The sequence below is a fragment of the Hyla sarda genome, chromosome 7 (genome assembly GCF_029499605.1).
Source record: "Hyla sarda isolate aHylSar1 chromosome 7, aHylSar1.hap1, whole genome shotgun sequence".
NCBI lineage: Eukaryota > Metazoa > Chordata > Amphibia > Anura > Hylidae > Hyla > Hyla sarda.
The window spans coordinates 179,494,219-179,516,729 of record NC_079195.1 but is presented as its reverse complement, the minus strand read 5'-3'; the positions used below and the strand labels follow the sequence as shown (position 1 = coordinate 179,516,729).

The 22,511-nt window shown below is 47.5% G+C and overlaps 1 protein-coding gene across 4 annotated transcripts in view; it reads left to right on the top strand.

Annotated features, from left to right (window-relative positions):
- The window catches only part of LOC130282792 (uncharacterized), an 83,058-nt gene that overhangs the window by 42,161 nt on the left and 18,386 nt on the right, over window positions 1-22,511 (top strand). For 2 of the 4 annotated variants that reach the window (XM_056531532.1, XM_056531529.1), the window contains exon 7: window positions 21,131-21,318. In XM_056531532.1, coding sequence (XP_056387507.1) covers window positions 21,131-21,318 — 188 coding nt within the window. Of the gene's footprint in view, window positions 1-17,450; window positions 17,588-21,130; window positions 21,319-22,511 lie in introns of those variants that run through there. The other 2 variants (XM_056531533.1, XM_056531530.1) reach the window with 2 other exon arrangements.

Here is a 22,511-nt window from a genome sequence, read left to right as displayed (position 1 = left end):
TAGATCCGGCCATGGATCCCGCTGAAGTTCCTCTGCCAGTTGTCGCCGACCTCACCACGGTGGTCGCCCAGCAGTCACAACAGATAGCGCAACAAGGCCAACAGCTGTCTCAACTGACCGTGATGCTACAGCAGCTACTACCACAGCTTCAGCAATCATCTCCTCCGCCAGCTCCTGCACCTCCTCCGCAGCGAGTGGCCGCTTCTGGTCTACGACTATCCTTGCCGGATAAATTTGATGGGGACTCTAAATTCTGCCGTGGCTTTCTTTCCCAATGTTCCCTGCACTTGGAGATGATGTCGGACCAGTTTCCTACTGAAAGGTCTAAGGTGGCTTTCGTAGTCAGCCTTCTGTCTGGAAAAGCTCTGTCATGGGCCACACCGCTCTGGGACCGCAATGACCCCGTCACTGCCTCTATACACTCCTTCTTCTCGGAAATTCGAAGTGTCTTTGAGGAACCTGCCCGAGCCTCTTCTGCTGAGACTGCCCTGTTAAACCTGGTCCAGGGTAATTCTTCCGTTGGCGAGTACGCCGTACAATTCCGTACTCTTGCTTCAGAATTATCCTGGAATAATGAGGCCCTCTGCGCGACCTTTAAAAAAGGCCTATCCAGCAACATTAAAGATGTTCTGGCCGCACGAGAAATCCCTGCTAACCTACATGAACTCATCCATCTTGCCACTCGCATTGACATGCGTTTTTCCGAAAGGCGTCAGGAGCTCCGCCAGGATATGGACTTTGTTCGCACAAGGCGTTTTTTCTCCCCGGCTCCTCTCTCCTCTGGTCCCCTGCAATCCGTTCCTGTGCCTCCCGCCGTGGAGGCTATGCAGGTCGACCGGTCTCGCCTGACACCTCAAGAGAGGACACGACGCCGCATGGAGAATCTCTGCCTGTACTGTGCCAGTACCGAACACTTCCTGAAGGATTGTCCTATCCGTCCTCCCCGCCTGGAAAGACGTACGCTGACTCCGCACAAAGGTGAGACAGTCCTTGATGTCTACTCTGCTTCTCCACGTCTTACTGTGCCTGTGCGGATATCTGCCTCTGCCTTCTCCTTCTCTACTATGGCCTTCTTGGATTCCGGATCTGCAGGAAATTTTATTTTGGCCTCTCTCGTCAACAGGTTCAACATCCCAGTGACCAGTCTCGCCAGACCCCTCTACATCAATTGTGTAAACAATGAAAGATTGGACTGTACCATACGTTTCCGCACGGAGCCCCTTCTAATGTGCATCGGACCTCATCACGAGAAGATTGAATTTTTGGTCCTCCCCAATTGCACTTCCGAAATCCTCCTTGGACTACCCTGGCTTCAACTCCATTCCCCAACCCTGGATTGGTCCACTGGGGAGATCAAGAGTTGGGGGCCCTCTTGTTTCAAGGACTGCCTAAAACCGGTTCCCAGTACCCCTTGCCGTGACTCTGTGGTTCCCCCTGTAACCGGTCTCCCTAAGGCCTATATGGACTTTGCGGATGTTTTTTGCAAAAAACAAGCTGAGACTCTACCTCCTCACAGGCCTTATGATTGTCCTATTGACCTCCTCCCGGGCACTACTCCACCCCGGGGCAGAATCTATCCTCTGTCCGCCCCAGAGACTCTTGCTATGTCGGAGTACATCCAGGAAAATTTAAAAAAAGGCTTTATCCGTAAATCCTCCTCTCCTGCCGGAGCCGGATTTTTCTTTGTGTCCAAAAAAGATGGCTCTCTACGTCCTTGCATTGACTACCGTGGTCTTAATAAAATCACGGTAAAAAACCGCTACCCCCTACCCCTCATCTCTGAACTCTTTGATCGCCTCCAAGGTGCCCACATCTTTACCAAACTGGACTTAAGAGGTGCTTATAATCTCATCCGCATCAGAGAGGGGGATGAATGGAAAACGGCATTTAACACTAGAGATGGACACTTTGAGTATCTGGTCATGCCCTTTGGCCTGTGCAACGCCCCTGCCGTCTTCCAAGACTTTGTTAATGAAATTTTTCGTGATCTCTTATACTCCTGTGTTGTTGTATATCTGGACGATATCCTGATTTTTTCTGCCAATCTAGAAGAACACCGCCAGCATGTCCGTATGGTTCTTCAGAGACTTCGTGACAATCAACTTTATGCCAAGATAGAGAAATGTCTGTTTGAATGCCAATCTCTTCCTTTCCTAGGATACTTGGTCTCTGGCCAGGGACTACAAATGGATCCAGACAAACTCTCTGCCGTCTTAGATTGGCCACGCCCCTCCGGACTCCGTGCTATCCAACGTTTTTTGGGGTTCGCCAATTATTACAGGCAATTTATTCCACATTTTTCTACCGTTGTGGCCCCTATCGTGGCTTTAACCAAAAAAAATGCCAATCCCAAGTCTTGGCCTCCTCAAGCGGAAGACGCCTTTAAACGGCTCAAGTCTGCCTTTTCTTCGGCTCCCGTGCTCTCCAGACCTGACCCATCTAAACCCTTCCTATTGGAGGTTGATGCCTCCTCTGTAGGAGCTGGAGCGGTCCTTCTACAAAAAAATTCTTCTGGGCATGCTGTTACTTGTGGTTTTTTTTCTAGGACCTTCTCTCCAGCGGAGAGGAACTACTCCATCGGGGATCGAGAGCTTCTAGCCATTAAATTAGCACTTGAGGAATGGAGGCATCTGCTGGAGGGATCAAGATTTCCAGTTATTATTTACACCGATCACAAGAACCTCTCCTATCTCCAGTCTGCCCAACGGCTGAATCCTCGCCAGGCCAGGTGGTCTCTGTTCTTTGCCCGATTTAATTTTGAAATTCACTTTCGGCCTGCCGATAAGAACATTAGGGCCGATGCTCTCTCTCGTTCCTCGGATGCCTCGGAAGTTGAACTCTCTCCGCAACACATCATTCCTCCTGACTGCCTGATTTCCACTTCTCCAGCCTCCATCAGGCAAACTCCTCCAGGAAAGACCTTCGTCTCTCCACGCCAACGCCTCGGAATCCTCAAATGGGGTCACTCCTCCCATCTCGCAGGTCATGCAGGCATCAAGAAATCTGTGCAACTCATCTCTCGCTTCTATTGGTGGCCGACTCTGGAGACGGATGTCGTGGACTTTGTGCGAGCCTGCACTGTCTGTGCCCGGGATAAGACTCCTCGCCAGAAGCCCGCTGGTTTTCTTCATCCTCTGCCTGTCCCCGAACAGCCTTGGTCTCTGATTGGTATGGATTTTATTACAGACCTACCCCCATCCCGTGGCAACACTGTTGTTTGGGTGGTCGTTGATCGATTCTCCAAGATGGCACATTTCATCCCTCTTCCTGGTCTTCCTTCAGCGCCTCAGTTGGCTAAACAATTTTTTGTACACATTTTTCGTCTTCACGGGTTGCCCACACAGATAGTCTCGGATAGAGGCGTCCAATTCGTGTCAAAATTCTGGAGGGCTCTCTGTAAACAACTCAAGATTAAATTAAACTTTTCTTCTGCATATCATCCTCAATCCAATGGACAAGTAGAAAGAATTAACCAGGTCTTGGGTGATTATTTACGACATTTTGTTTCCTCCCGCCAGGATGATTGGGCAGATCTTCTACCATGGGCCGAATTCTCGTATAACTTTAGAGTCTCTGAATCTTCCTCCAAATCCCCATTTTTCGTGGTGTACGGCCGTCACCCTCTTCCCCCCCTCCCTACTCCCTTGCCCTCTGGTTTGCCCGCTGTAGATGAAGTGACTCGTGATCTTTCCACCATATGGAAAGAGACCCAAGATTCTCTTTTACAGGCTTCATCTCGCATGAAAAAGTTTGCCGATAAGAAAAGAAGAGCTCCCCCCATTTTTGCTCCCGGAGACAAGGTATGGCTCTCCGCTAAATATGTCCGCTTTCGTGTCCCCAGTTACAAACTGGGTCCACGCTATCTTGGTCCTTTCAAAGTCTTGTGCCAAATTAATCCTGTCTCTTACAAACTTCTTCTTCCTCCTTCTCTCCGTATTCCTAATGCCTTTCATGTCTCTCTTCTTAAACCACTCATCATCAACCGTTTCTCTCCCAAATTAGTTTCTCCCACTCCTGTCTCCGGTTCTTCTGACGTCTTCTCAGTGAAAGAGATACTGGCCTCCAAGACGGTCAGAGGAAAAAGGTTCTTTTTGGTGGATTGGGAGGGCTGTGGACCTGAAGAGAGATCCTGGGAACCTGAGGACAACATCCTAGACAAAAGTCTGCTCCTCAGGTTCTCAGGCTCTAAGAAGAGGGGGAGACCCAAGGGGGGGGGTACTGTTACGCCGAGCGCTCCGGGTCCCCGCTCCTCCCCGGAGCGCTCGCTTCTCTCTCGCTACCGCAGCGCTCCGGGCAGCTCCACTGACCCGGTGCGCTGCGATACCGTCTCCAGCCGGGATGCGATTCGCGATGCGGGTAGCGCCCGCTCGCGATGCGCATCCCGGCTCCCGTACCTGACTCGCTCTCCGTCTGTCCTGTCCCGACGCGCGCGGCCCCGCTCCCTAGGGCGCGCGCGCGCCGGGTCTCTGCGATTTAAAGGGCCACTGCGCCGCTGATTGGCGCAGTGGTTCCAATTAGTGTGTTCACCTGTGCACTCCCTATTTATACCTCACTTCCCCTTCACTCCCTCGCCGGATCTTGTTGCCATTGTGCCAGTGAAAGCGTTTCCTTGTGTGTTCCTAGCCTGTGTTCCAGACCTCCTGCCGTTGCCCCCGACTACGATCTTTGCTGCCTGCCCCGACCTTCTGCTACGTCCGACCTTGCTTCTGTCTACTCCCTTGTACCGCGCCTATCTTCAGCAGTCAGAGAGGTTGAGCCGTTGCTAGTGGATACGACCTGGTCACTACCGCCGCAGCAAGACCATCCCGCTTTGCGGCGGGCTCTGGTGAAAACCAGTAGTGACTTAGAACCGATCCACTAGCACGGTCCACGCCAATCCCTCTCTGGCACAGAGGATCCACTACCTGCCAGCCGGCATCGTGACAATTCTCAGGCTGCAACTGTAAATTTAAATAAAGCCTCCTGATATTATCCGTTGTTGATTCCCTGTCTGGTCCCCATGAATCAAGGTAGTAATAACCCCGAAGAGACAGTTGGCTAAGACTTTCGCCAGCAGTTTCACAACAGAACATAACAGGGAAATTGGCCTGTAAGAGCCTGCAAGGTGCGGGTCCTTACTGGGCTTCAACAGCAGCACTATAATGGCTTCTAAAATAGACCCTGGCAGGCCCTCACCCTCCGCCGTCGCCCACATAACCTCCAGCAACCTGGGCAATAAAACTTCCTGAAATTGTTTAAGGTATTCATTAGGGAGTCCGTCAACTCCTGGGGATTTCTCAGAGGGCAATTCCCCCAATGCACCCTCCAATTCTTCAAGTGTAATAGGTTCATCTAAAATATCCCTCTTAGTCTGCGACAGTGCCGGGAGCGGGATGCCAGAAACAAATTGGTCAACAACAGTAGAATCATGTGTCAATTAAGAGGAATGTCTCCTGGTAAAAGGACACCAAAACATCTAGAATAGCCTTATCGTCCTGAACCAGCATCCCGGCACCATCACAAAGACAAGGGATACAGGTGGAACCCTGCTGAGCTCTAACAGTGCGAGCCAACAGGTGGCCAGTACTCCCACTGCTCTCAAAGTAGCGCTGCTGTTGAAAAAAGCATTTATTGTCTGCCATTTGTAACAAATGGGAGTCCAATAAGGCCGCGATTTTATCGCGATGTCTCGATCAGCCCGACTGAGCTGCCGGGAAGCGTTTACTTTCGTTTTCAGACGTGGGGGTCAACTTTGATCGCCGTGTCTGAAGGGTTAACAGCGCGCAGCACAACGATCGGGGCCGCACGCTGTTAGCCCAGGGTCCCGGCTATCGTTAGCAGCCGGGAACGACCCGGTGTGATGCGGGGTCACGGCGTGACCCCATTTTTCACACCTGGACCGGGCTCAGGGCGTAAAGGTATGCCCTGAGTCCTTAAGACGGTAAGCGTACGGCCCACAGAGGAGACCTGGAGCCAAGAGGGGTCCAGACACCACAGGGAACCCCACATCCCAGGGTGGGGGGCAAATGTAAGATGTACAAGTAGGGGCGAATGATCAGAAAGATTACGGGGGAGATACTCCACCGACCCAACTAGGGGAAAAATTAAATCATTTCCCAGTGCAAGATCAATGCGGGAAAGTGTGCCATGAGAGCCAGAATAACAGGAGTATTGTAACTCCTTAGGGTGGCGCCTCCTCCACAGATCCGCCCAACCCACCTCCTCCACAAATCTAGCTAGACCCATGGGACCCGAAACTCCAGATGGTCCTCTAGCAGGAAACCTATCAAGGGCAGGGCACAATAGGTTATTAAGGTCCCCGATCACCAAGAGCGGTGCATCAGGCAGAGAGGCTAGAAAACCACCCTGCGCATCGCCCGAGTATGGGGGAGGAATATAAAGTGCCACTAACATGAATATAACACTGTTAAAAGTAGGGCTGGGTGGTACATCGGTTCATACCGAATACAGACTTTTGGGCTGCACGATATGAGTTTTAGCCCATACCGCAATACCGGTTGGGCCCCTCCCCCTTAGGAATGAATTATCAGCCCAGAGCAGCGCTGTCCCCACATCGGGGAACTAACCCTATGTGACCCGCCTGCGCTGTTCTGCTCCCCCCCAATTAATTATCAGCCCAGCCAGCGGGGTACTACTCACAGATGTCAAGCACTGCCCTCCTCCTCTTTGTTGCGGGCCGACACCGGCGCTGGAACTCTATACTGTACGCCAGTGGTCTCCAACCTGTGGACCTCCAGATGTTGCAAAACTACAACTCCCAGCATGCCCGGACAGCGCTGTCCGACGTTCCAGGGCCGATGTAGGTAAGTTAAAAGTTTTTATTCTTTATCTTTTGCAGCCCGGGCAAAGGAATACAGCGTACAGCAGTGGTCTCAAACCTGCGGACCTCCAGCTGTTGCAAAACTACAACTCCCAGCATGCCCGGACAGCGTTGGCTGTCCGTGCATGCTGGGAGTTGTAGTTTTGCAACATCTGGAGGTCCGCAGGTTGGAGACCACTGGCGTACAGTATAGAGTTCCAGCGCCGGTGGCCTGCAACAAAGAGGAGTAGGGCAGTGCTTGACATATGTGAGTAGTACCCCGCCGGCTGGGCTGATAATTAATTCGGGGGGAGCAGAACAGCGCAGGTGGGTAACATGATTTGGTGGGGTGGGGTGGGGGAAATACCATTGTATACCGTGGAACCGCCATAAGTTACAAAAATACTGTGATACACATTTTTGGTCATACCACCCAGCTCTGGTTAAAAGTACCATAGAAGCACACAAATCTACCCTCCCAATCAACAAGACTAGAGATACAAGAAAAGAAAATACTTCTATGAATGAGTATACTAACCCCTCTAGCATGGGAAGAAAAGGTGGCGTGGAAGGTGTGGCCAAACCACGGTTTGTCTAGTACACGTTTAGTATCAGTGGTCAAGTTTGTTTCAGATAGACATAAGATAGCAGGTTGATACGGCTTAAGCTCCTGGAAAACAGCTAAACACTTAGTCATTGAAGCCTCGGACATTCCACGCCACCACAGTCAGGTCATTAGTCATAGTGGAAGCGGAGGAACATAAATGGCAGCATGGAAAGGCAGACGCCAAGACCAGTCAGCAGGCAAACAGCAGAAGAACAAAGTATAACATTGTGACAGGGAACCAGCACTTGGAAGGCAGCAAGATACTCAGTGGAATCAGTAGAACCCCTCAGATCCCACGCCACCGCCCGTAGGCTGCAGACCAGAGCACAGAGGGACTGACAGAGCGGACAACACGGAAGGGCAGACTCAGAGATCGGACAGAGACTCACAGGACACCAAACTGCGGGAGAAAACTGAAGGAAAGACACGGAACACAAACACCCCAGACAAACAAAAAACCAAACAGTCGCAACTTGCGACACCGGATCTTTATCAGAGCTCCGGTCCCAAGCCGCCGCTCACATGCTGCGCTAGGCCACGCCATAAAAAAGATTTCTAATATACTTTGGTTTAAAAAAATGAAGTTTTCTATGTTTTATTTGTGCTTAAAAAGCTCAAGAGCACATTTTCCCCCATCTTATTGTTACGCCGAGCGCTCCGGGTCCCTGCTCCTCCCCGGAGCGCTCGCGGCGTCTCTCTCTCTGCAGCGCCCCGGTCAGACCCGCTGACCGGGAGCGCTGCACTGACATTGCCGGCAGGGATGAGATGCGCATAGCGGGACACGCCCGCTCGCGATTTGCATCCCAAGTCACTCACCTGTCCCGCCCCCGGCTGTCATGACCTGGCGCGCGCGGCTCCGCTCCTTAAGGCGCGCGCGCACCAGCTCTCTATGATTTAAAGGGCCAGTGCACCAATGATTGGTGCCTGGCCCAATCAGCCTAATTAGCTTCCACCTGCTCCCTGTCTATATTACCTCACTTCCCCTGCACTTTCTTGCCGAATCTTGTTGCCTTGTGCCAGTGAAAGCGTTTAGTGTTGTCCAAAGCCTGTGTTTCCAGATCTTCTGCTATCCATATTGACTACGAACCTTGCCGCCTGCCCCGACCTTCTGCTACGTCTGACCTTGCCTCTGCCTAGTCCTTCTGTCCCGCGCCTTCTCAGCAGTCAGCGAGGTTGAGCCGTTGCCGGTGGATACGACCTGTTTGCTACCGCCGAAGCAAGACCATCCCGCTTTGCGGCTGGCTCTGGTGAATACCAGTAGCATCTTAGAACCGGTCCACCGACACAGTCCACGCCAATCCCTCGCTGACACAGAGGATCCACATCCAGCTAGCCGAATCGTGACAGTAGATCCAGCCATGGATCCCGCTGAGGTGCCGCTGCCAAGTCTCGCTGACCTATCCACGGTGGTCGCTCAGCAATCGCAGCAAATCGCCCAACAAGGACAGCAGCTGTCGCAGTTGACCGCCACGTTACAGCAACTTCTGCCACTGCTACAGCAGCAACCATCTCCTCCGCCAGCTCCTGCACCTCCTCCGCAGCGACTGGCCGCTCCTAGCCTCCGCTTGTCCCTGCCGGACAAATTTGATGGGGACTCTAGACTCTGCCATGGATTTTTGTCTCAATGTTCCCTGCATATGGAGATGTTGTCGGACCAATTTCCTACAGAACGGTCTAAGGTGGCGTTCGTAGTGAGTCTTCTATCTGGAAAGGCTTTGTCTTGGGCCACACCGCTCTGGGACCGCAATGATCCTGCCACAGCTACAGTCCAGTCCTTCTTCGCTGAAGTCCGTAGTGTCTTCGAGGAACCAGCCCGAGCTTCTTCTGCCGAGACTGCCCTGCTGAACCTGGTCCAGGGTAATTCTTCAGTAGGCGAGTACGCCATCCAATTTCGTACTCTCGCTTCCGAATTATCTTGGAATAACGAGGCTCTCTGCGCGACCTTTAAAAAAGGCCTATTCAGTAACATCAAGGATGTGCTGGCTGCACGAGAGATTCCTGCCAACCTGCAAGAACTTATCCAATGGCCTCCGCCATTGTTGGCCTTCGTGGGCGGAGCCTGGTCCTGAGCTGGGTCTCCTTGATAACTACCGCTCTGCCCGGGCTTCCTGGACTGTTGGGCTGATATGCTGAGGTACGGGGCTCTACAGCGTGGTGCCGGAGGGTGGCTGAATTCCCTTTCAATGGCTTGTGGGACGAGGCGGGATGCTAGTGCCCTGCAGTCGCCTCTGGACTCTCTTGCAGCCCTGGCCTGGCTCAACTGGCCTGCACAGTTACATCAGTGAGTACCCCTGTTAAGAGAGCGCACTACAGAGGGGGAGCACAGGGTTTCTGCGGTGGAGGATACCTTGCGCCCTGTCCCACAACAAATTGCCAACCTGCAGCGTCAATTCAGGGGAGTGGTGGACAGAGCTGGTAACTTTGAAATTCTCCTCAGGCGTAATAATGTTCGGCAGGTGGAGAAAAGGCGGAGGGTGCTGATCCTGTGGCATTCCTTGAATCCTGGCTTCAAGAAATTTTACCTACGGATACCTTTTCTCCCTTCTTCTCAGTGGAGCGGACTCATAGGGACCCAGCCAGACATCCTGTGCCGGGGGGGGGGGGGGGGCCTTCCTGGTGAAAATTTAGAACTTCAAAGACCGAGATGCTATCCTGTGGGCGGCGGCGAGGATTAAAGATGAAGTTCTCTATGGTGACGGTAGAGTCTCCTTCTGCCCGGATTTTCTGTGGAGTTAAGAAAGCAATGCACCCAATTTACTGAAGTTAAGGCCAAACTCCGCTCCAAAGGGTACCGCTATGTTGTACCCGGCTCGTCTGAGGGTGGTGGATGGAACCACTACATAGTTTTTCACTTCACCTTCTGAGGCATTGCAGTGGGCGGAGGCTGCCCCTCGAGCTGCTTAGCCGCCGGACTGATTTCCCTGTTGGACTGCCTGCTCCTTTCCTAGTTAGTTAGTGGTTTAGGAGTGGAGTTGTAGTTGTCCAAGGTACGAGTTTCCGTTAGGACCTTCCCTTGGCAGAGGGGTTAGGGGGTTGTTTCCTTTTAGCTATACTGAGGTGGTGGTTAGGTGTATGCTAAGTTGCTCTTGCTCACGCCTGATTCTGTTATTGTTTAGGGTATAGGTCTGCACTGGTTCAGTTAGTGTTAGACAGGGAATTGTTCGGGGAATGTTTTGCTGTTTTTATCTGTTCTTGTTGTTTTTGTGTTGTGGTGTCCATTTTGTCTGTCCTTTTGTAGTCTGGATGAATTTGGTGTGCCTTGCACCTTTCATCGTGATGTCACCGACCGAAAAAATGCCTCTTTATGAATACCTTAAAACATAACTTTTAAAATTATTATTTAAAAGAAATCCTAGCTTAAATTCAAATATACCAAATACACCTCAAAATAATACATTTGTCCAATACCAAAAATAGTGTGTGTGGATGACTGGTACTTAGTCACGGATCGCGGAGCGTAAGATAGATTAGATGAAGATCTGTTCTTAGCAAAGTAAGGTGGGGAGGTATGTAGTTAGATGGATAATATATCCCACAAATAAGATGATAAATAGTCACTGTTGGATATAGTGACTAGAGGCAATAAGTGAGAGAGGGGCTTAACTAGATGGCCTCTCCCTCTGTCCCTGCCTTTTGTGGGACCCACCTCCTTAACAGGGTGGCCTCAACCACGATGACGTTCCCTAACTTACATAAGTGAGGGAAAAAATAATAAACAATGCAATAGGCTAGATAGAGAATATGCTCGGCGATCCGCAACTGCCCAGACACCACAAGTGATAACCAACTGAACAGTGCAAAAAACTGTAAACTAATAAACACCAATACCTAGTGTAAGATTAAAATAGGTGCCAAATAAATTATATTAGTCCAACGCGTTTCAACCATCTATTGTTCATGGTCTCATCAGGGAACCAGTCAGACCTATTATCAAAGATAGCTAACAAGGGGACAATAACCCTTGCACATATCAAATCCAATAATTAGAACAAGAACGTAGCTAGATCCAGAGTATTAGATCAATATATATATATATATATATATATATATTATCCGTTAGTCTAGTCTGCAATACTGTATAGAGATATATATCAATGGAGGCAAATGATAATGGGCTTTTTGATATCAAGGTGCAGGCGCCAACGACACCACCCGATAGCAACCGTTTGCAGATGAATCAGCTCGCTAGATAGTTCTAATCAATTAGTATACGTGTGTCCCCTCAGGACAACCGATAAAACCTAAGGTCACACACCTCCACTAAAGATATACATATAAATCCTAATCAGATGTATCCAATATTCTTATAGATAGCAAGATATAACAAGGTGGGCCATAATGGAAGGGACTGCAGCAGTTAATAGAGCATGACAATAAATAATGAAGGAGCGTGTAATGGCACGCTACTTATCTCCCAAGATGGATGGCATAACCCTGGGCCGAAACCATGGTGAGTAATGTCCCCCTCTGTAAAGGTTGGTTGCAGCTGCAGCTTACCCTGGTAGCTGGTCAGTTTAAATATCCCGGTGTGCGTTCCAGGCACCGGAAACAGCATAATTCCTCCAGCGCTAGTGTGGATAACAGTAAGCACGACTTCCGGTCTGCGCGTCAAAGCGGCGTGCGTCCCAAACACAGGAAGCCGCCTGTGGATGTCTGTGCTGGCGCGGATAGCCGCCGTAGTGGCTGTCAAAGCCGCGCATGCGCGGCTATTGGACTAAGACATGTGCACTGGTGCCTGCGTGTCACCGTGCGTTCCAGCCATATAATGTCTCCATCGGCGGCTTAGATATGTCCAAAAGTAGTGTTAACATACGGGGGATGTGTTCGGAGCCTAGGAGGAAAATTGATAGTTAGCATACGGGAGGAAATAAGTAGTATAACTGCAGTATGAGTACTAGACTCTTATAGTGTGAATCACAGATCTTGGATATTGCTGCATAAAAAATATAAAAATACCGGCTTATGCCCACAGTAGTTCCGAGGATACCCAACCGTGTGTATGATGTGCTCTGTGTAATGATATCAGACTGTGGAATGTTGGATCATTATCAAAACATGTTCCATTAGTAAATGGGCGTATATATATGGAATCTAGTCAGGGCAATTAGATAAATGATGTAAACGATAAATAATCGTTAAGGCCCCTCGTGGTGAGGGTACCCAAACAATATATCCACTGCGTTTCCTTTTGTAGGAGGCGTCGATCCGCATCTCCTCCTCTAATGAATAATTGTACGACCTCTATAGCTTGAAACAATATTTTGGTGGGATTTTCAGTGTGTACTCGTGTCATATGGTTCGCCAATGGTTTATCTCGTCTGTGTTTAATGTCGCCGAGATGTTCCAGTATGCGGCGACGAAATTCTCGTTTCATTTTGCCAACATACTTAAGTCCACAGGGACATGTGCACAGATAAACCAGATTAGATGTTTTACAATTTGCGAAGTGTCGACATACGTATATTTTGCCTTCCTTAGGACCCACAAACTGTTTTGATACATCGATAAAATTGCATGCTTTGCATGATCCGCAACGATACGTGTCCATGATTTTTTGAGGGAGCCACGAGGGGGCCCCTGGGGGCGCTGTGAAGTGGCTATTAACTAGGCGATCACCCAGGTTTCTTCCTCGCCTATACCTTATAGCGGGTCGATCGCCTTCCAATTCTGCCACCTTCGGATCGGTCGTTAAAAGAGGCCAGAATCTAGTAAAGATGTCTCTTATCTGTCTGGTGGCTGTATCATAGGTCCTTATGATTCTCAATTTATGTCGTTTTTTAGCCATGTTATATGCTTCCCTCAAAATTTTATCTGGGTAGCCCCTATCCTGAAATCTCCTCCTTAATTTGTTTGCTTCGCTATGGTAACTAATGGTATCAGAACATTTTCGCTTCATTCTTAAGTATTGGGCTTTGGGGATCCCACGTCTTAGGGGTTCGGGTGGTGGTTCTCCCATCGGAGTAAACTGTTCCCCGCAGTGGATTTATGGTACACACATGAGGTGATGTGTCCAGTCGTCTCTCTTTTCAATGTCACATCAAGAAAACAAATTGTGTCATGTTGTATTTCATAAGTAAACTTAAGTCCAAGTTGGTTCACATTAAGGACATCAATAAACTGTTCAAACTCAACCTTTTGTCCCATCCAGATAATGATCACATCGTCTATGTATCTTCCCCAAAAGGAGATAAATTCTTGATACATAGATACATACAACTCGTCATTAAACACAACGGATTCCTCCCACCAACCCAGTTATAGATTGGCATAGGATGGTGCTGTCGGACTGCCCATGGCAGTCCCCCTAAGTTGGTGGAAGGTCCGTGTGTTAAATAAAAAATAGTTTCTTGTCAGAATGAATTCAAGAAGCTGTAATATGAACTCATTATGACGTACAAAATGGATACTGCGACTTTTGAGGAAGGATCGCACAGCCTCCATCCCCTTGTCATGCGGGATGGAGCTGTACAACGCCTCAACATCTATTGAGCAGAGCCACGATGACTCATCCAGCACGATGTCTTCTAGTTTTAATAGTAAGTCAGTAGTGTCACGAATATAATACGGTAAGGCTAGAACAAAGGGACGTAATACTTGGTCAAGATATATTCCTAAATTTTGTGTTAAATTGTTTATTCCAGACACGATTGGACGACATCGAAGTGGTGATAACCCTTTATGAATTTTAGGTAATCCATAAAATGTAGCTATAGTAGGGTGGGAGGGAAACAAAAAGTTGTATTCTTTTTCATCTGTGACACTCTCCTGTAGGGCCCTTGTTAGTATAGTTTTTAGTTGATTTTGGAAAATTGATGTAGGGTCACGGTCTAGGACTCGATAACATGATTGATCATTCAGAATTGTAAGACACATAGAGATATATTTGTCACTGTCCATAATTACCAAATTTCCCCCTTTGTCTGATGACTTTATGACAATAGATTTATCCGTCTCTAGTTGTCTTAATGCCATAAGTCCATCATGATTCAAATTAGAAACAGGATCATTCCGGGTGGTTGTTAAATCCTCGATGGCTTTTGTGACTTCACGGACAAACACCCCAATATTATCATCGTCATTAGCCGGGGGCATTTTTGTGCTCCGAAGATGGTACGTGGAAAAAGGACCATGACCCAAAGTTCTCTCATTGTCTTCAAGGAAAGATGCCAACAGGCGAGTGTCACCTAACACACGCCGGGTTTAGTGGGCGTGCCGGGTATAGGGGCACAAATACAGAAGGATATTTAAACTGACCAGCTACCAGGGTAAGCTGCAGCTGCAACCAACCTTACAGAGGGGGACATTACTCACCATGGTTTCGGTCCAGGGTTATGCCATCCATCTTGGGAGATAAGTAGCAGAAGTAGCGTGCCATTACACGCTCCTTCATTATTTATTGTCATGCTCTATTAACTGCTGCAGTCCCCTCCATTATGGCCCACCTTGTTATATCTTGCTATCTATAAGAATATTGGATACATCTGACTGGGATTTATATGTATATCTTTAATGGAGGTGTGTGACCTTAGGTTTTACCGGTTGTCCTGAGGGGACACACGTATACTAATTGACTAGTACTATCTAGCGAGCTGATTCATCTGCAAACGGTTGCTATCGGATGGTGTCGTTGGCGCCTGCACCTTGATATCAAAAAGCCCATTATCATTTGCCTCCATTGATATATATCTCTATACAGTATTGCAGACTAGACTAACGGATAATATATATATATCTAATACTCTGGATCTAGCTACGTTCTTGTTCTATTTATTGGATTTGAAATGTGCAAGGGTTATTGTCCCCTTGTTAACTATCTTTGATAATAGGTCTGACTGGTTCCCTGATGAGACCATGAACAATTGATGGTTGAAACATTGGACTAATATAATTTATTTGGAACCTATTTTAATCTTACACTAGGTATTGGTGTTTATTAGTTTACAGTTTTTTTGCACGGTTCAGTTGGTTATCACTTGTTGTGTCTGGGCAGTTGCGGATCGCCGAGCATATTCTCTATCTAGCCTATTGTATTGTTTATTATTTTTTTCCCTCACTTATGTAAGTTAGGGAACGTCATCGTGATTGAGGCCACCCTGTTAAAGAGGTGGGTACCACAAAAGGCAGGGACAGAGGGAGGGGCCATCTAGCTTAGTCCCTCTCTCACTTATTGTTTTCTATCCCCTCCTTTTTTTAGTTTGAACATGTGTCTGCACTCTTCCCCACCCCCTCAGCCCAACCCTATATAAGTAGTAGTTAGCTACACAAGGGCCATTTCTGTCCTAGCAGCCTCCCAGGAGGTGGAGGTGTTTCCTTCTCTGCATATGTACTTTTAATCCATTTGTGTTTTTTGGATTTTAATAGGGATCAATAAAAATATATTTTTTACTCCCATGGGAGCCGGACTTTTTCACCTTACCTTTTTCTAGCAGCCTCCCAGTCTGACTGGGAGAGCATGGTAAGTGTGCTGTAACACCTTGTTCACACTGGTTTGGTGCTGTGCTGCGTCCGTTGCTGCCGTGGTGCCGTGTCTGTGGGGGTGTGTGGCCCATAGACTGATTTGAGTGGCATTGGGGCCGCTCTGCCAGTGGGTCGTTCCCCCCCACATGGGCACTGGTGCCGTGGCGGTGGTGGTCGCCGCCCGGTGCTACGCCATTTTATGCTAGGGACGTTAGGGACCCACTCTAAATAGGTGGCCTTGACGTGGCGAGTGGGCTTGTACTTTTTGATCAAAAATGTAAACTAACTACCTGTTAGTTTTTGATATTATGCTGAGAAGCAATTAGATCATTATACAAGATTGTAGATGTGCGACCATGCCTGTTTTTTCTACCTGAATTCACATTGGTGTTTATTAGTTTACAGTTTTTTTGCACTGTTCAGTTGGTTATCACTTGTGGTGTCTGGGCAGTTGCGGATCGCCGAGCATATTCTCTATCTAGCCTATTGCATTGTTTATTATTTTTTCCCTCACTTATGTAAGTTAGGGAACGTCATTGTGGTTGAGGCCACCCTGTTAAGGAGGTGGGTCCCTCAAAAGGCAGGGACAGAGGGAGGGGCCATCTAGCTTAGCATGCACTTACCCCTATTTTTCACCTCTCACTTATTGCCTCTAGTCACTATATCCAACAGTGACTATTTATCATCTTATTTGTGGGATATATTATCTATCTAACTACATACCTCCTCACCTTACTTTGCTAAGAACAGATCTTTATCTAATCTATATTATGCTCCGCGATCCGTGACTGAGTACCAGTCATCCACACACACTATTTTTGGTGTTGGACAAATGTATTATTTTGAGGTGTATTTGGTATATTTGAATTTAAGCTAGGATTTATCTATTAAATACTAATATTAAAAGTTATGTTTTAAGGTATTCATAAAGAGGCATTTTTTCGGTCGGTGACATTACATTCTTATAACCTCTTTAGTGGTAACGAATGGGAGTGGCATTCCCTAAGTATATATTAGCCCTCCGGTGATTCACCTTTCATCGTGAAAAAGTTTCTGTATGGAGCATTTTCCCGATTTGTTCTTTCCACATTTTTCATGATGGGGTCCCTTAAAGTATTCAGTTGGAATGTCTGTGGCCTTAATTCCAAATTCAAGAGGGCGCTGTGCCTGGATTTTGTTAAGCGACACTCTCCACATATCATATGTTTACAGGAAACCCACCTTATGGATCAGAAGGTATTGGCCATTAAGAGAGCGTGGGTTGGGAGGGAGTATCATTCTACTTATTCCTCTTTAGCTAGAGGGGTTTCGGTCCTGGTGTCTAAGTCCCTCCCATTGGTGATATCCCAAGTTTCATGTGACCACTTTGGCAGATATGTAATCCTACACTGTTCTCTGTCCTCTTTCACGCTGGTCTCTCTGTATGTGCCTCCTCCCTTTCATGTTGCTTTGTTAGACTTGCTTACGGATAAGTTGACTTCTTTCCTTACTGACCTGTTCTTTTTATAGGAGACTTCAACGTTGTTCCTGATCCTCAGCTCGATTGCACCGGTGCTGCAGACTCTGGCTCTTCTGCATTGGCTTCTTGGTGTCTGGGGCTGGGCCTCATCTAACTCTGGAGATGGAAATATCCTGATGATTCTGTTTTCTCCTTTTATTCCACAGTGCGCAGGTCCTTCTCTCGTATTGACCTCGCATTTGCCACGGCTGACCTACTGCCAGCGGTGAGTGATGTATGTTACAGATTAGTAGAGAGATCTCAGATCATTCTTAGGGGTTATAAAATACTTGCCCCTGGAAAAATGCTGGGTTTGGATGGGCTGGTGAACGATTGGTACAGGGTGAATAAGGAGAAATTGATTCCTATCTTGCTCAACCTCTATGCGGCAGCCTTGGATTCTAGGGCCTTGCCTGACTCCATGAGAGAAACCCTCATTGTGGTACTTCTCAAGCCTGGAAAGTCTCTTACCGTCCTATTTCCCTTCTTAATCTTAATTCTTTGGTGGTTCACCCTGACCAGACTGGATTTATGTCGGGTAGGGCCACGGATATTAATGTCAAAAGGCTGCGGCTTAATATCTCTGCAGCGGAGGATGACTCATCTCTTGGTTATGTGGTTAGCCTTGATATTTATAAGGCATTTGACTCGGTTGAATGGCATTATATTTGGTGCCTGTTGTGTGTCCTCCGCTTTGGACCTATTTTTAGGGCGTGGGTTCGCTTGCTATACGACACCCCTAGGGCCCGCATACATACCAATTTGGTGGTTTCTGTATCTTTTCTGTTGGGCAGGGGTACGTGGCAGGGGTGCCTGCTTTCTCCCTTCTTGTTTGCGCTCGCTGTGGAGCCTCTGGCGGTGGCAGTTCACGCCTCCGACTCCATTAGGGGAATCCCTATTGGGCCCTTGACTGAAAAGATCTCCATGTATGCTGATGACACCTTGGTATATCTCGCTGATGTGGAGGGCTCCCTGGTAGCATTCTTTGATCTTCTGGATAGGTTTGGGAAGGTCTCGGGCCTTAGAGTTAGTTGGGCTATGTATTCTTTAATGCCCTTATCCCGGGGAGGGGTTCTACCATCTGCGTCGCCCAATGGTCTACAGGTTGTGTCTAAATTTAGATATTTGGGAGTGGAAGTGTCTCTGTGTAATTCTGAGTTTATGGCCCTTAATTTGGAACCTCTTCTAGAGAGCACGATAACGGGACTCCTTGCTAATATCCTTAGCGGGTAGGGTTAATATTTTCAAGATGATTTTCCTCCCAAAATTTCTGTATCTTTTTTTATATGTCGCCTATTTTCCCTCCTAGAGAGTTTTTTGTCAAACTGAACAGAGCTCTGAGATCCTTCTGTTGGCAGAATAATCCTCCGAGATTGGGAAAGGCACTGCTCCAGGCGCCAAACCAGCGAGGGGGGCTTGCAGCTCCTAATATGCATAACTGTTTTCTAGCTTCTCAACTGGTGTACGCAGCCTGGTGGATCGACCTGGATCTCTCCAATGCCTTCACTTCCCTGGCTATAATGGGTTTGTATGAGACATTGACTAATGTATTATACAGGTATGATTCCTCTTCATCCTTGTTGGCTCCTATTAAGATAGGGGCTGCGGTCTGGTCGGTGGTTTCTGGTATCTTCAGTTGAGACATGCGGTTTCTGCCCAGTTTGGCTCCCTGGAAGTTACCCCTGCGTGTAATGACTTGGAGTTGCTCCTGGGAACTACTGACCTGTCTAAGCCTCTTACTCAAGCGTATGCCTTGTTACAATCAGTGGGTCCGGATCCATTTGCTCTTGCGTATTTGAAATGGGTAGAAGATATTCCTGGTCTTTCAGAGGAGATGTGGAAGGAGGTGGTTAAGACATATTACCCCACAGTGATTAGTGCCCGTGATATGCTCATCCAGTACCGGTTTATTCTCCGCTTGTACTATACTCCTGTTAGGTTGCATTGTATTGGGTTGTCGGGGTCTGTTGTGTGTTTCAGATGTGGGAGGACGCAAGGCACTCTTTTACATGCGGTTTGGAATTGCTCCTGTGTTGTGCCTTTCTGGAGAGATGTGATGCAATTCCTGTCCAATTTTCTGCAATTTCCCTTTGTTTTAATGCCAGAGGTCTGTTTGTTGGGAGTTGTCAATGGTCTTGTGCCAATGGTCTTGTGTCAATGGTCTTGTGTCAATGGTCTTGTTTAAATGGTCTTATAGGCACATTTTAATTTGTTTTCTTATGTTTTACGCCTGCAAAGTTATTGTGATGGCCTGAAAGGACGTGTCCTCTCCTCCTGTTTCCCGATGAAATGCCTTGGTGAATAAATATGTTCCCCTTTATCATGTCCTTTATGTGAGTCGTAAGTGCCCCAAGAAATTTGACAAAGTATAGGTTCCTTGGATGTTGTTAGATGTTTCTACGGATCTTCCGATACGCGGGGCCTCCCAGTCATAGAGTAGATGCAGGGATCAGAGGTGAGCTCCTAGGATGTTTTCTGGTGTGTGTGTGTGTGTTTTGTGGGAGTGTGTGTGTCTGTAGTGGTATTTGAGTTGGTTGTTATTCCCCGGGATGTACCAAGCCCTCCTGATCATACTGTTTTGTGGTCTATGGATGTTATATTGCTCCTGTTGATTATTCATGCATCCTATGTTGACCAACTTTGTATTATGGAAATGTCAGGGATGTGGTGTGATCCTCTGTGGGGATGTTTGAATATGTATGTTATTAATTTCTTTATTTGAAAATTCATAAATAAAAATAAATAAATAAAAAGAGTACCTGTCATGTAATTTTTTAATCCTCAGAGTTCACTGCCCCCATCATGTTTAACCACCCCCTGTCTTTCTTTATTTTGATTTATTTTTTTGTTTTCTACCTTGATACTGTATTTTCTCCTCAGTCTCATTCAGCTCCACAGACTGGTAAGCGGCGTTACCCAGCAGGTGTGACATTATCTGAAGCCCTGCTGGGGAGAACTTCCTTCCTCACTCTGCTACATACAGCCGAGAGCAGTTCAGTGAGAGAGAGGCTGCACACAACCCCCTCAGCTTTATTCACTGAACTCTACAGTGTGTTAGCTCTGCCCAGCAACTGCAAAAAGGAGCAGAAATGTTTAGCACAATATTCAGCACTATGCACTGAAGACATTATGACTCTACAGCAGTGTTTCCCAACCAGGGTACCTCCAGCTGTTGAAAAACTATAACTCCCGGCATGCCTGGACAGCCAAAGGCGGTCCAGGCATGCCGAGAGTTGTAGTTTTGCAACAGCTGGAGGCAACTTTTTTGGGGGAAACCATGCTTTATAGTCTAGCTCAGCTCAAAGGGAAAGGGAGCTGAAATATTCAACTCTATGCACTGTGCTGAGCTGATATCCAGTCTGCATTTCCTGTCTTTTGTCTCTGTCAGGCTGCTACAGGAGACAAACTTTTAGGGGTTAATTTAACACATAAAGTTACAAAACTTTATTAAGAAGTATATTCAAAAAGTTATTCAAATAGGCTTATCTATAATACATAAAATTGCATTGATAGTGACAGGTACCATTTAAACACATTTTATATTATGTCTGTATGTTTGACTGAAACATTAATTTCTATTAGTGCAACATGGTGAAGTGTATTCCAAAATAAGTTTATATTTGTCAGTGGGGCACTGTTATACATTGGAATACTTTATTTTTCTGCTATGTAGTGTACCAAGGTTATCTAGGCTATTCTATACAGCAAAAAAAATGTATGTAGAGTAAATTCCAAATGATTTTGAGTTACCTGTTGTGCCCTCCCCTAGTTGATACACCCCTATGTTTAGGTGCAAGAAAGCGTGGATTTACCAGCAGACGCCATTATAGGCTCAGCAAGCCAAGGAGCAGAAGCATCAGTAGCAGCAGCAGCAGCAATACCCATAGTAGTGTCTCCATGTATTGTTTGGCTCATTCAGCAACATGTACTCATACAAGAGACCAAAATGCTAAACATGTAAGTAAGGACTTTATTTGATTAGTTGATATATACAATTCAAAGTCTTCAGATACTTTCACTTTTTTCACATAAAAAAAAAAAATCAAGATTTCCCCATTATTCTGTGCTCCTTATGATGAGAATGTGAAAACTGAAATGTTAGACATTTTTGCAAATTTGTTTAAAAGGAAAAACTAAATTTGCAGGTAAATTTTAACTCCTTAAGGATGCAGGGCGTACCTGTATGCTCTGTGCCCACTCCCCTTCTATGATGTGGGCTCAGGAGCTGATGTCTAATGCCGGATATTACCAATCGCGGTGATGCCCGGCATTAACCCCTTAGACGCAACAATCAAAGTAGATCATGGTGTAAAAAAAAAAGGAGCTGATCGGGACCACCACGGTAAAACCATGGTGTCCCAATCAGCCGAGAGGATGGCGAAAAAGCCCTTACCTGCTTCCTCGCTGTCCGATCGGTGGCTCGATGCTCAGCAGCATGGAGAAATGGAGCACCGGCATAGCATTGAACTGTGTATTCAATCCAAGGATTGCATGTAATAGTGTGAAAAAGTAAAAAATTCGAAAAGTTTGAATTAGGAATCGACCGATTATCGGCACGGCCGATATTATCGGCCGATATTCACGTTTTTTTTTTCCGTTATCGACTTCTAACCTGCCGATAATGCGCAAAACAAGGCGTGCGCACGAATCGTGGGACTTCAGTCCCGGCCTTGAACTTCAGGGCGGGACTGAAGTCCCGCGATTCGTGCGCACGCCTTGTCTTGCCGTGCGGAGCAATTGCCTGACAGCATGGTGGAGCAGGAGCTGTCAGCTGTCCCGCTCCTCCACTCCCTCACCTTTCTCACGCTGCTTCATTCTTGTACTGTGAGTGAGAGCTACAGGGACGCCATCCACGGCAGGCCGGCGTGATGACATCATCGCGCCGGCGCCCGGAGATCACGTCCCTGCAGCTCTCACTCCCAGTACAAGAACGTAGCAGCGTGAGAAAGGTGAGCACTGCTCGGGCGCTGTATGGATGGACGGGCAAATTATAAGTGAGGGGGGCAAATATAAGTGAGGGGCACATATCAGGGGGATATTATATGTGAGGAACACAGGACAGGGGGGATTATATGTGGGGGCACATGACAGCCCCCCCTGTCATGTGCCCATATAATGCCCCCCTGACTTATAATACCCTCTGTCCTGTA